This window comes from Toxotes jaculatrix, chromosome 23 (assembly GCF_017976425.1).
Source record: "Toxotes jaculatrix isolate fToxJac2 chromosome 23, fToxJac2.pri, whole genome shotgun sequence".
Taxonomy (NCBI): domain Eukaryota; kingdom Metazoa; phylum Chordata; class Actinopteri; family Toxotidae; genus Toxotes; species Toxotes jaculatrix.
The window spans coordinates 2872260-2887085 of record NC_054416.1 but is presented as its reverse complement, the minus strand read 5'-3'; the positions used below and the strand labels follow the sequence as shown (position 1 = coordinate 2887085).

The following is a 14826-nucleotide window of genomic DNA, read 5'->3' as shown; positions in this document are numbered from 1 at the left end:
AAGTGAACAACTCACTGCAGCACATTTTAAAAAGAAAAACCACATTATAAAAACACTACAGTCCAATCAGCTCATACTGAGGATTAGCCAAACCTATACCGAAAAGAGATAGATAATATACTGGATATTATTGTTGCAAGTCTCTTACACGTATGTATTTATAGTCCAGGGGCTGCCTTCACAAAGCCTCCACAGACAGCAGTGCTGACTCAGGGTCGCTGAGAGTATGTTAGGGCATATGAAGGAGTGGACGTGACCTTTGACCCTGGGCCAGAATGGCAAGCTTTGTGAGTGCGGCTCCAAAGGTGGTTAAGTGTGGAAGCATTTATATAAGACCAATACCACAGCACACAGTCACTTGCTGAAATGTTAGGCTTCAAGTTATGAATGACTACAAAAGACCAAAAATACAAAATAAAAACTTACTAAAATAATGGCATAAGCTCGCTCGCGTTATTGTTCAATGCTGTGAATGATATGGAGGCTGAACGATGAGTTATCACTAAACTCTGACAAGGCTGGTGCTGGTGGCGCTTTTTTTCCCCCCAAACCAGCGTAATCCTGGTGGGTGGCGTCTTTCATCACAGTTTTATTACACCATCGCAATGGGAGAACTACTGGAAATCACAATGTTAAAGGTATGAGTTCAAGGACCACGCTGACTTTATCGTTTGTCGTTCTAATCACTTTATCCGAAACATTACAAGAACCAGCATCACATTTCTCTCTGGAGATATTTCTGCCTGGCAAATGTGAAAATGGGTTTTAAATAAAAACCTCTGTACAAATGGACTTTTAAAATTAAAACCAAACTAAAATGGAAAACAACACTGAAACTTTCTACTACCCCTTAAATAACGGATAGGTCTTTTATTAAAGAAACACAGATCACACCTAAATACTTAATTTTTAAGGTCTGTTTACATTAGTTATAGCTGCAAACACAGCATAAAAACAGGTCTGTATTTCGAACAACGATCATTTGAGAAACAAAGATTTTTCATATGTAAATAAATCTCTTTAGTACTTTGTTTTTTGTGCGCATCGGCTCCTCTGCAGCCTACAGATCTACACCTACAGTAAACATGTTATATATCCAGCTGTTAGCATGCACACCAGCCAGAGGTCATTACACAGAGATCATTTTGATGCTGATTCTATTGTTTAATGTTGGTTAAGGTGACCAAACGCCCCAAAATCAGGTGTAGTCTCTTAAGGTGAGTGCACATGTTTTGTAAACAGGCACAGCCTGGCGAAGCGGAGTAATTCTCTGATAAGCTATTTTTTATTCCCTGATTATCCATGAAAATCCATCATAAATTCTTTCTCAACATTTGGCAGATAAGTTAAGATTGCACTATAATTAGCTTTTCTTGTGCTATACCGTGTGTTTTGTAAACACATTGCCCCCATACTCACCAGGGGCCCACCTACCTACAGTTTAAGAGCCTGTAATATTGCTAATAATGCCAACTCAAACATGTAGGGAGGGAGGAGTTGGTGCGTTTAGTTTTTCACAGCTGAGTGTAGGTGGTTAAAAATGAGCGGACGGGGGCGGGAGGGTGGCGCGATTGTAAGTGTGTGTGTTTACTGTGCCGCACACCCTGGGTGGTTAGACACACAAACCTCTAGTTTAATTCAAGAATAGGCGTCGTCAGGGGCAACGAGGCAAGCTGAAATTACCCGCCTGTTGCTGCTGAAGTGCTTAACGCAACAGGCGATCTGGAGTGTGTATGTCAATGTACATATGTATGACTGAATTTTATTTATTAGTTTTTTGTATAACTGTTGATGATTAACTAACCAAACCCCTTCATTTCCACCTCAGTGACACAATATTTCTCCCTCTTCAATTCCCTGCCATCACCACCCACCACGCCCCCCCGTCTCTATCTCACTCTCTTTTTAAAAATTTTTAGTCAGACCACTCGTTCTCGTCGAGCTCGGAGTCGTCGTCGGACTCGCTGTACTCTACTGCGATACGGCGTGAAAGGATGGTGGCCACATCGTTGCCCACGGGCTCCCTCTTCGCCTCTTGCTCTCTCTGCTCCTGCACCTTCCTCAGCTGGATACCTGGAGGGGTGGAAGGAATGATGCAGCGGGGAGGGAGGGAGGGAGGGTGACCAGATATTTAGGGCCCCTTATCAAAGCTCAACAATAGTGATCAAGTATTATGGGATCAATGTACTGTTTGTATTTAATACCATGAAAAAGTCATTTGACACTGAAGAAAGTGGCAAAAACATCATGTATAGCTTATAAAACATACAAACCTTTCCACGCACACTTACCTCTACGTATGGCGGCCAGCAGGTCGGAGCGGGCGTCGCTCATCGGGATCATCCCCAGCATCGTGGACTTCCTCGTCGGGGGCGCTGCATCCACAGCCGCTTGGCCCACAGCAGCGTGCGGTGGGGATGGGTGGGCCAGGTGGCCAGCAGGGGCTCCAGGCGGAGGAGGTGGAGGGGCGGCAGGGGGTGCACCCGAAGGAGGGTGGGAGGGAGATGGCACGTAATTGGCCGGGGGAGGAGGAGGGGAGGGGGAGTAGGGACGGGAGAGAGCCGCGGAGGTCGGGGGGACAGCGGAAGCGGCGGCGGAGGGCGGGGCTGTGGTGGTGTCGAAGGCTGTCTGGGCAGAAGGGATGGTTGGAGGAGGTGGAGGAGGGGCAGGTGGGATATAGTACTCTGGGATGGTGGAGGGCTGGCCACTGGAGGGGGAGGAGGAGAGACAAGGAAAAAACGGATTTATTCATTTGTTGTTAACTTTTTAGTTGTCTTTACTCACTGCTTATCGTTCTCACCTCTTACTTCTGTGAGTTGCTGCTTTTTTAGACTAATGACTATTTTCATTGTGCTCACTGTTTGATGTGTCTGTCTTCGACATGCTGTGAGCTCAGTTTCCATCGTGGGACAATTAAGAACAAACTGTACAGTTGCTGGTAAAAGTGAGACTTCACAGGTCTCACTTCACTGCTCTGAATGGGTGTCAGGTCCAGGAGAAGTCATGGAGAGACATTTTGAAAAGGTGAGACGATTTCATTTTAACATTCAAAACAGGAGTCGGTTGACATTGAGTCGGCCTTTATAGTTTAAACATCATGTTTCACTTTAGCTCGGCAAAAAGGCAGAAGCCACGAGACAATGTTTATGCTCGTGCTACAGCCAACTTCAGCCAGAATCAACACGAAACCTCATATAAATAGAAGAAAATAAAATTTACATGCCACCAAATGAATAAAGAGCCAGATTAATACATTTGAATGTTAAATAAAACCTAAACTATCAAACCTACCCGTGTCCGGCACGGTAATCCTTAACAGACTGCTGCCTTGGACCGTTAACCGTTGGATCTCCGCCGGCCTGGACCCCGTGTCCAGAGGGGGTCCGGCCCAAGGAGGCCACGTGCCTCCCTGGCGCGGCCCCTCCAGCCCCTGGAGGCTGGTTTGCCGGCCTGAGGCCGCGATCCAGTGACTGAGTCTGGGCTGCGGCGCTGAGGTGATCCCTGGTGTGGTGGTCAGTTGGATGGGCGGTGCTGGGGGGCTGGGTGGAGGGGTGGTTGGGGCTTGCTGGGTAGGAGTCAGACGCCATTGATCTGTGGGAGGGAATGTGAGGAGGTGGTTGTTGAAAGGCATGTACTGTAAGAAAAAAGGCTTAAAACAGTATAATATAGGTTTCTCTACAGATACAGTCAATAAATTGAATCAAGTCTAATTCTCCAGTAGAGGGCAGCATAGAGCTTTAAACAAGCCAGTCAGCAGCCTGGTGCTGCTCAAATCCTCATCTCCATTTACAGGTATGTGATTAAAAGTGTGTAATTGTGAGACACTGAGTGCTTGTATAACAGTACTTCGTTATCCCTGGCCCCTGGGAGGCCACTCAACATATAAACAGCGATGTGCACGTTGTGAGTGTTGTCAGGCTAGATCGTTACGAGGCAACAGGACCTTAGAGGAAAACCTCACACATATAGGAATAGCTTGTGTATGCGTGTACCTGCTATCAGGGGACAAGGAGCCTTCAGAGGACATGCCGTGGTAAGGGGAGGGCGTGAGCCTGGCGTCTGGTCTGAACTCTTTGTCGTAGGCCAGGACGTTCCACTCCTGACGCCGGTTACGAGCCTTACGCACCTTCAAAGATAGAAAAACAAAAAGGTACATATTATTCCACTGGAGTTACAGGTGACATAATGAATAATATAAGAGACGGTGTTGTTAAAAGTTCAGACTGTAAAAAGCACATCTGGCAAATTAGTTTCTATAGCGTGTCTGACTACTGGATCTCATTAGCATTCACTTGCTGTGGTGTGGAGAATGAGCACAGCTGCACCTCTCTAACACCCAATTAGGGACAGTATTAACAGACAACGGAGAGTGTCTCACTGTCTCTACTTAGGTAAATGGCTTCAATATATTTTTACTGAAGATGGTCTCTGCGCTTCGATTTCACTCTTAAAAAGCTGAGTTCACTGAGTTCGCTGTTGGCTCGCTCACAAATGTGCTGGACTTCTTTATTCTCAGAGTCAACACACACTTCGAGATAAGCTGCTGTACAGAACCAGTGTGTTTGGCAGGAGTGGATGAAATATTGCACATTCAAACTGACATGAGGACATCTACTAATATCTGCAGTCATTAATAATATGAGACCTAAAATAAGCTGTGGTCATGAACAATGAACAATAATTAATCATCAGTTAATTAATCATTCTAGAGGTGTATTTACACATCAACCCTTGTCTCATAACTGTCTCTGCCAATGATTATACCAACCTTCTTCACCTCTCTGCCCGGGTCCTCAACCTGCCTCTGCTGCTCCTAAAACAGAGACAGACAGAAAGAGACGGACAGACAGAGGAGTGGACAGAAACTCAGCCATCGATTATTGATTTCTCTGATGCAGAGGGGGGAAAAAAAAAAGCAGGACCCCATCACCAGCTCCTTCACCATGGGGTAAACTCACACTGAGCCTATCACACACACTAGTCTACCCACCACCCAAACAATATTAAGCAACATCAACTCACACTAGTAGACAACGGACAACAGAGTCAAAAGTTCTGAGAACACAGGACGGCAACCAAACCAAACACAGAGGGTTAGAGAGGGTGAGGTGACAAGCCAACGCAACGTGACAAACATGGACACAAACAGTCGGGAGTGTGTGTGTGTGTCTTTTAATTTTATTCAAACTTGTGTTGCGTTTGAATGTGTGTGTTTCCCTCTGTGTCTCTATGTGTGTGTCTTACCTGTGTTTGTACGTCCTCTACACATAGGTGAGTGTGTAATGTGTGTTAGTGGGGTGTGCAAGGGTAAAGTGTGGGGCAGGATGGGGCAGGTTAGGGGTCGGGGTTGTCTTACAGAGATGGACAGGGGGCTCCTGGGTGGGGCCTGTCTGGAGTGGGGCCTGTCAGGGTGGGCCGGACAGCCCTATGGAAACATGGGAGAAAGACAAGCTGGTGTGTTAGACTGAGCAGAGGAGGAGGAGGAGGAGGAGGAAGGGTGTGGTGTGTGACTTTGAAGGCCAGGTAATGCTATAGATAAATCAGAAAAAGGAAGACAAAGAGCAGGAAAAGGTAGAGAAGGACGATCCATCCTCCTGCAGCTGAGCTTCCTCTGGTGCTCAAACCTGTTATTTTTCAACAGTGAAAACTACTTTTTGTTTCTACAGGGATTTTATTGTGCCAAGTTTCCAGGCTGAAGCGGGGGGGTGGGCAGAAAAATGTAAGCAGTATTAAACAGAACAGAAATATTGACAAAGTGCAGCAAACACATACAGCAGCAGCTGTTCAGGGGTTTGTTTGAAAAATGAGAGCGCTGATGGAGAGGAGTGTTGCATTTTTAAGTGACTCTGAATCAAAGGGGACATATTTAATTTTCCACGCCAGTTTGTTTGGTCTAACTGAAAATGTAGTGACTGGAAAGCACAGAACTGTTAAAGTTTACATTCAGACTAAGGATGCACCGAAATGAAAATTCTTGGCCGAAACCGAAACACCGAAAGAAATTATTATGCCAATTATTAGCACCATTGCATTTATGGCTATGACCGTGTACTAACCTCATTAAAATTACAAGGCATTGCGATTAAATGAATTAATATGAATGTTTCAAATAGCCCATATGTCAACCGTAGGCCTTTAACTACAACAACAACTTCAAGTTTTAAACTTCCTTGCCTTTTCAAAAATGTCCGCCACAGACGGGGTGGTCGAGCTCGGAGGGATCTTCCTTTTCTGCGCTGCATTCCTCTCATACTCCGCACAGCGAGCGAGATGTTTGGATTTCAGGTGATAAATTAAACCCGACGTGGAGAAATTCTCTGCAGATGCGCCCCCTCTTGAAATTTCGACATTAAATGTTTAGCAAATCGCTCTCCGTGCGTCTCTCTCAGATTTACTTGCCTGCGTCATCACAACATCCGGTTTCGGCCATGTTGTTTCCGTGCTAAAAGTCTCTCGGCCGGAAACCGAAAGTGGACTTTTGGGCCGGTTTCGGCCGAAAATTTTCGGGGGCCGAATATTCGGTGCATCCCTAATTCAGATTGAATAATCCACGGCTGGATTAGCCCACAAGGCTGCACCTGTTAATCAGTACATCCAGCCCGATCTACTATATGCAACTGTAACATTATACAGGAGATACGTCTTTGTATAAATATATTCATTTAAATGTTTATGCCTCATTTCATTACTGTGATTAACGCTGAACATATAAACTGTTAAAAGTTGTATTTCCCTTCGTCTCTGGATAATGAGTCTTCCCAACTGCTGCTGTATCAATAACCAATTACACAACAAAGCAAAGCTAAATGGTGAGTACAGTAATAGGAATGCATAAAATGAAATAACAGCATAAAAAAAGACAAAACTCGGCAGGAAAAAAAAACAGCTTAGCAAATTAAAGCCGAAGATGAATTTCTTTAACTGTTCTGTCGCACTCTTACACACATCCAACCCACAGCAACGCACAACGGCACACATAGAAACACACCAAGCCCCCTATATATAGATATAGATATATACTGTGCATATACACTGTACATTCACATACAGGTGGAATCCACCAACACGAACACACACAGACAACCATACCTTCTGCCGCCTCTTCTCCTTGCGCTTGTCCTCGGTGGCCTGCAGCATCTTCTCTTTCCACAGGTTGAAGAAGTAAGACGGGTCAGTGTAGAACTTCAGTGCATCCTTCTTGTCATCCCTGCACGGAGGAACGGGAAGACGGTGGGTGTAAAAGAGGAAAAACAAAGACATTCAGTTTTATTTTTTTATGTGATTGGAGGCAGGGATGTAGGAGGGTTGGGGGGTCAGATGGATGGGTTCTGAGTTGGGGGCGAGATGGAAGGAAAATGGAACAGGATGTGTGAGAGTTTAAGAGCAGATGCAGCAAAATGTCCACACTAATTTATTCAATAGCTAATGAGCCCAGATACTTAACTGGCTAATCTGTGTTGAACACCAGAGTTAATACAAAAATTATACTAACGTAATCACCACAGGGACTGTGTTAGAACTGGGAGATTTGCAGGGATCAAGACAATAGTGAATAATTTAGAATACGATAAGTGACTGGCTTGTCATAATTTATGAAGACACAATGTGCAGCCCAGTGAGGAATGACCTAAAATGAAGTGGAAGCGATAGGAGAGCTGATGTCCTGCATTCTCTCCCGGCTAGCCTCAGTTTCACTGTAACTCAGTGAGTTTTATTATAGAGGGTTTCTTCAGGTGGCCTTTCTGAAAAGCTGAGACATGCATCTGAGGTTTTCTGTTCATATTTGTGGCTAAATGGTTAACACAGTCTTATAGTAGAGGTAAAATTAGATCAATTCACAAATAAAACTACTCAGAACTAAACTTACTTAAGCAGTTCTGAAGAGGGTTCATAACAACGTCTAAAACTACTTACTGTCATGAAGAATTGTGATAAAACACTACATGTACCTGTTTCATTCTGGATAGTTTCAGGTCTAACAACCAAACAAATTTCTTAATAATGTGACAGAGTTAGGCTAAATTACTGACCTATATGGGCTGAGAATGTTAAGTGGTGGAGGCTTGTCGCAGCGATGGTACATCTCCACCACAGGGTTGGGGACAGAGGTCCTCGACACCACCTGCTGGTCCTGGATGGTGCTGCTCTTAAAGGCCTTCCTCATGTTGATGTCCTGCAGTGAGACTGGAAGCACAGGAGGAGACAGGGAGAGATTCAGATGAGTGTTTAGTAAACATTAAATAAAGTAAAATACTTCACAGTCAGGCTACAAACGGGCACAGCCACTCACTGTGCACCCTTAATGGTATTTCATAACACAATCCATATAAACAGATGTTTTAACTTTTCAAGTGTCGGCTTAGCAGCTAAATCCTGAACATACAGCACTGTCCTCTGCCCTCTGATCTCAGTTATGCAAAGTTTATTCTTATGAAGCAGGGGAACATCTTTTATTAGTGCTGTTGGTCGACATAACATTACAAATCAGCCAGGACTTGGCTGTTTAACTACAAAGTCTGTGCCACCAAATTCAGTTTCTGTCATAATGAAACGGCCACAGAAAGAAAATTAAATAAAAACCAAATTTCTGGGACCATTTGTAGGCAACGATGGGAAGCTACAATTTGGATATTTCTATAATAAGATTATAGACAATGGACATTATGGCTGTAAAAGGAGAATGTAATTAGATTTTTCAGAGCAAACACATAAGAAGATGCTTTTTCATTGGATTTTCTTTTTATTTACGGATAAAGAAACTGCTCTTGTGTCATTGTAGGTAGATAAAATATATAACTTTTTTTTGCCAAGATCTCCAATGCAATAAAATCAGAATAAATGATTAATGATGTCAGGGAAGGACTTCAGCTAACCCCCCCAACAAATAAAAAACAGTATTTGTTGCTTGCTGCTTACACAGAAGCTATTAAACACCTGCTTATGGCAATTAAGAGCACTCACACACCCTCAATGTCACTCTGGCTTGTGAGGCTTTGACCTTGTGATTTATGGGTTTATGGATTTTGTTGAAAGGCATTCTGGGAATGTAGGAAAACGCTTACAGAGGCAGAAGCACAGGAGATGAAATACTACGAGGCAAAGTTTGCAATTTAGTCACGAAAACACTTGAGAACAAAATAATTCTTGCAGCTCACTTGATTGGAGAAAAATTTAAGGCAGAAAATAAAAAGACCAGTTTATATGGTTGTAAATCCCTATAACAACATCTACACCCACGTATATACTGTACATATAGAATCCATAACAGAGACAGCTTACATACTGTACGCACCCTCACACAAACACATACATATGTATACACACACACACAGTAGGTGATAATAGGACAGCAGGGACAGATTAGTCTTAGAGCTTGTTGCATCGGCTTAACAAGCATCTTACACACACACAACACACACACACTGCGGCTGTAAGAGAGGTATGTGTGTGTGTGCTTACTGTATGCATGGATGCAAGGGAGCAACATAGAGGTTGTGTGTGTGTGCTGTTGGTATTCATAAAGTGTGATATTATGATTTGTACACATGTAACAGAAGCCAGTGTGTGTGTTTGTGTGTGTGTGTGTCAGAGAGAGAAAGAGAAAGTGAGAGACAGAGAAAATACTACATGTATGTGTGTCAATCCCTTCACCCCACAAGAGATTTAACACCACTGCAATGCTATCCAGGATCTACCAGATGGCTAAAAACACACACACACACACACACACACACACACTCACACACACACACACACACACACGCGCACACACGCACGCACACACACACACAAACACACACACACACGCACGCACACGCGCACGCACACAGATGAAACGGCCAATCTCTCTTTAGTTTTTGAGTCAGAGGTTAAAGCTAACACACACTCTTACGTTACTCTGACGTTATTAATGCTGCTGACAACTTGTGCGCACACACACACTAACACACACACATGGATGCACAAACAGGCCTACAGTACAAGCTGTCAAGTAAATTACTGGTCAGACCATATGTCACACTGACATGGTTTAACCTCATTACATACTGGTCTGATGTACACGGAACCTGCCTGTGTGTAGGCTTAGGCTGTCCGCAGTGAGTGGAAGTCAGTGCAATGTCCTGACAAGGATAGCTGCGTAAACTTGTGCCTGTGTGTGTGTGTGTGCACATCGTGCAGTCAGAGCACACCCCTGTCTACTCAGTGTTTGATCATTCCTTCCTAAGCTTCTGTCCCTGCGGCCAAATGAATAATCCACAAAACTAGCAGCTAATGCAACTTTCATTCAGACACATCTTCAAAAGGACCTCTGGTTCTCTCTCCTCCTCTCACACTCACACTCACACACACACACACACACACACTTTTTAAGAACACACTCAGCTTCTCTCTCTCACCATACACACTAAGTCTATCTCCACCAGCTCCTTGTCTTCTGTCTCTAATCTGTCTTACACTCTGATTTTAACATTCATCTTCTTCTCTGCACATTTACATGCATACAAATGTGTTGATTACTGCTAATAACCAGATTAATGTAATAAACAGTCTAATTAATGGACTTACATGATATGCAGTGGCCTGACCTTCCCAACAACATGAGAGTATTGGTGTATTTTAATAATCAGTGTAATGTCTGGAAGGATGTGCAGCATCCTATGGCAAACACCTTGTTAGTACCACCCACGTAAAACCAGTATATTAAATAAAATAATACGTTTAAAGAGCCCCTTAATGCACATTCAGTTACGTGAGCTGTCAGGGGTTTGACATGTAGATCGTGATGTTGTCCTGCGTCGTTCTTTTCCCATGAGCAGTGTGAAAATGTGATTCTCGTGGATCCCCAGCATGAATACAGTCTCCTTCTACCGCTCCACATTTGCAGTTGTGCAACAGGACAGTTGCAATAACAGCATTATTTTTTTTTTTACTTCTGTTCTTTCTCTTTTCAGTTCTCCTTCCATCGTTCCTCCCTTCTTTCCTCCCTGTAACTGCTCCTTCCTTCTTTCCTTTCTACTTTCCCTGTCCCTTCCTTTGTTTCCTTAACCTATGCGTTATCTTTCCTTCTTACTTTCTTTTTTCTGTATATCATGTAACATTCATGTTGTCACTCATCCTGTCCTGCTTTGGGGAAAACAGATGGAAGGGAGAAGGAGATGGCAGGAGTGAGGGATGAGAAAGGTGGTGGAAGAAAGTGAAGTGAGAAGATGTGAGGAGAGAAACGGAGTAACAGATGAGTGGCAGGAAATGAAGGACAGACGAATGGTTCGTGCGTAGGAGGAGTGGTAGGAGGCATGGAGATGGACAGACAGAGAAGGAGAGAGGAGATGAAAGAGTTTGAGCGGGGGAGGAGGAGGAGGAGTGGGAGAGGAAGCAAGGAGGGGGAGGAAGAGGAGGATGAGAAGGAGGACTGCTGAGCTTTTGCTTTTCATCTGACGCTCTCTGTCTGAGCCCACTGTGCTGCAGAATGACGAGGCAGTATCAGCAAGGAGAGAGAGAGGGGAGAGAGACAGAGAGAGAGAGAGAGAGAGAGAGGAACACAGGAGGGAGGGAGGAAAGAAGAGGATGTGAAAGAAAGACAGTGTTTGAAAGACAGAAAGGAAGAAAATTAAAATAAATAAACTGTCAGGAAGAAGGAAAGAGAGTAAGGACAAAGTGAATGGACAAAATTAAAAAGAGAATGGAGGGATGGAGGGAGAGAGAGAAAGAAGGAAGTAGAAAAAAGAAATAAATAGGGACAGAGAGGGAGAAAGAAAGAAACACAGGAGGGCATAAGTGAGAGTAAGACAGGGTTTGGGACAGAAAAAGACAGGTAGAAAATGTAGGAGGAGAAACAGCAGGAAGGGGAGAAGGGAAGGAAAAGAAAGGAAACAAGGGAGAGAGTAGGAATGTAGGGACATGAGAGGAGGGAGAGAAATGATGAGAAAAAATGAAAGTGAGAGAAAAGAGATGGAGAGACACTGATGAAACTTGGTTTGAGGGTTCAGGTTCAGGTTTATGTCAATGTGTCTCCACACAACTAAAGAAAGAGCAACATGCACGAGTGTGTTTATTCTGTCTGTTCACTAAACACACTCAGATGGTATGAAAACACGTGGAGACATAGAGACATAGGGATGAAGCAGAGGGAAATCAAACAGAGAAAACAAAACAGGTTGTTTCACACACACACACACACACACACACACACACACACACACACAGACTCGGTCCCTACCTTCCTCCACAGTGGAGTCGAGCTGGGTGACTTTCACAGCCAGCTGGTCCACTCTCTCCTGCAGGCTGCTCATCCTCAGGTAGAAGCTGTTGGCTTCATTAAACAGTTCTCCGAAAATGTCCTCTGCATGGCGACCTGGACGGAAACAGACGCATGGTTAGGTTTGATATTGTAACTCGATTTCCCTACAGGGATATCATTTTTCTCTCATCTGGGGAAAGTTAACGGGGTAGATTCGCACTTTGACATTCGCCAGCTGAGCTCTGCTTCACATCTCAGCATTTAATATTCACTGAGAGGAGAAACAGCAGGGACAGTGAAACTCCCAGTTCGCTCAGAAAAGAAGCACGGAAGGATGTTGTGCAGAGTCGATGAGTGCATGGCCAAAGTTTAGAGATGCTGCAGCGTCTACTTTATTTTTTACTTTTCAGACGTTCACCATTCATGTCTGCTTGATCAGCTGTGCACTGCTGAAGCACAGTTTCATTCTTGACCTTGGCTGTGCACATCTGCGATTAAACTCAAGGTTCACGTTCCACTTTCTTCCCCAGAGCTTTTGACCGTATCTCAGGGCCTGGTTCAGGGACTGGAACGTACTCAGGTGTTTATCATCTGACTGAAGGTCCACACTTAGATCACATGGTTATACATCAGCGTATTTCCTCTTGTCCAAAATAATGACTTCAATCTGGGAATAACACTGGAAATTACTCTCTTGTGCAGGTAAAGCAGCAGGTATAAGGGTTTGATGCAGGCTGCACAAATTATTTTGACTTCCACCGTTCTCAGCGTGGCACAGCCCAGATAAAAAGGTAAGAAACGTTTCCAAAAATAGTCCAAACAAAACAGATGCACGGAGAGAGAAATTCATGAAAATGGAGGTCAGTCGATGCTGTTCCCTCTCTCTCCCTCCCCCCTCTGTCTGTCTCAGCAGGACAGGCTGCCTCCTGCCGTGCACCTGTCGGACTGAATACTTAGAAAGAACCTTTCCGTCTGACAGGATGAGTGTGTGTGTGTGTGTGTGTGAGTAGAGAGAGGAACAAATATTTAAATTTATTTACAGAGAAACAGAAATGCAGCCTTCTTCAATAATGCTGCCACCTCCAAACCGAAAAAACCCCAAACGCTCACACAGAAACGCCTCCCCGCATACCATCAGTGTGTCTCCATCTCTTCTCCTCTCTTCTTTCGCTTTCTGTCTCATCTCTCAGCCCACAACATGACAGATGGAGCAGAGGCAGAGCACTCACTCATTCGCAGTGAGCTGTCGCTGAATTCAATTTAGCCTCTGACTGTTAATCAAATCTAAATAGCCTTTTTTTTCCCCCACATTCCCTCTGAATGGTCTCTCTCCTGGCACAGGCGGATCTCTCCTCTCATGCTGTGCACCCCAAAAAACATCAGCTGTGAATATCTGCGTTCACAGATATGAATCAAGCGCACAGGTTTCTAATAAGCTGTGTAGGGTGAAATTATTCGAGAGATAAAAGGGAATTCAGGATGCATGGTCTGTGATGCAGCTGGTAAAAAAACTCTGCTATCTGCAGGGTACTGACTCATCAGATTGTGTTTTTACTGTGGGTCAATTTTTACAGCTGAGCCACAGAGAGCGTTTTGGCAGCGTGTTTGTGTGTGTGTGTTATTGCATCTATAAAATTTCACCTTGGATTCATCGTTTTCCACTTTTTTTTGTTTTTTTTCCAGGCGCCATCAAACAGCCTGACAGCTACACTTAATGCTGACTTCTTCTCAGAAAACAACCACTGAAATCCATCTAATCAGCATGTGGAGACATGGCCTTGTTCACACTAAACGCTTAAAACACACCTCGAGAGATCTGTTTACAAGAACATAGCTCTGAATTCATTAGCTCCGGCTGTGATTGAACTGAAACGCTGAGGACGACAGACTGAGATCTCACCGCTCACGGCAAATTCTGAGGTTGTCCTCCACGCGTGTGTCCCCATTTCTTGTCTACCTGGAGGGAGCACCTGGGAGTTTTGTAGTGTCTATTGTGATTTGCAGGAGTTTCCTTCTTTTTTGAGTCTCTGTGTGGTTTAATCAAGTGTGCAGATGGTTGGAACAATAATGTTCTCCAGCTGTATGGCTTTGTTTAAATGTGTGCTTTGGTTCTGTATGTACAGTGTACTCACTCAGACTGCCCAGTTGTTTGATGATGGCTGCCAGGGTGCTGTTTGTGACACACTCCAGCTCACTGGTCACCCCATCTGGCAGCGCCCCACGGCACAGGTGCCTGGGCTCGATGTTCCTCTTCACCAACGGCATGCTGGTCTACGCCTGAGGAAACGACAGAGAGGTTTGTGGTGAGAATCAGACATCCGTCACTGCTGCCTGCAATGTTTCATGACATCCCCGAAACTGTGCCTGAAGCTGCTTGATTGTGTTCTGCTGTGCATCTTCTGACGTTTGTTAACATGCTGTGGCTCATTATTTAAATTCCCTGCAGAAAATAAGTACATTAGCAACATTACAGCTCCTCGCTGACAGATAAGACAGAAAGCTGAGGAAAAATGGGTTGGTGTTCGGCCGTGAGTCCTGATGGAGATGACGGTGTCATGTCGGCCGTGGGGCGCAGTCGCTCATCACGC

The 14826-nt window shown here is 44.4% G+C and overlaps 1 protein-coding gene across 1 annotated transcript; it reads right to left on the bottom strand.

Moving 5' to 3' along the window:
* Positions 1-1915: 1915 nt before the first annotated feature.
* Positions 1916-14503, bottom strand: zgc:109889 (uncharacterized protein LOC553542 homolog). Its single transcript, XM_041031266.1, has 10 exons — positions 14371-14503; positions 12218-12352; positions 8031-8184; positions 7090-7207; positions 5357-5425; positions 4769-4813; positions 3993-4126; positions 3292-3591; positions 2292-2707; positions 1916-2073 (listed from the first exon to the last, which is right to left on the bottom strand). Exons 1-10 carry the CDS (start codon positions 14501-14503, stop codon positions 1916-1918), a joined length of 1662 nt encoding a protein of 553 aa, XP_040887200.1.
* Between the last annotated feature and the right edge of the window lie 323 nt (positions 14504-14826).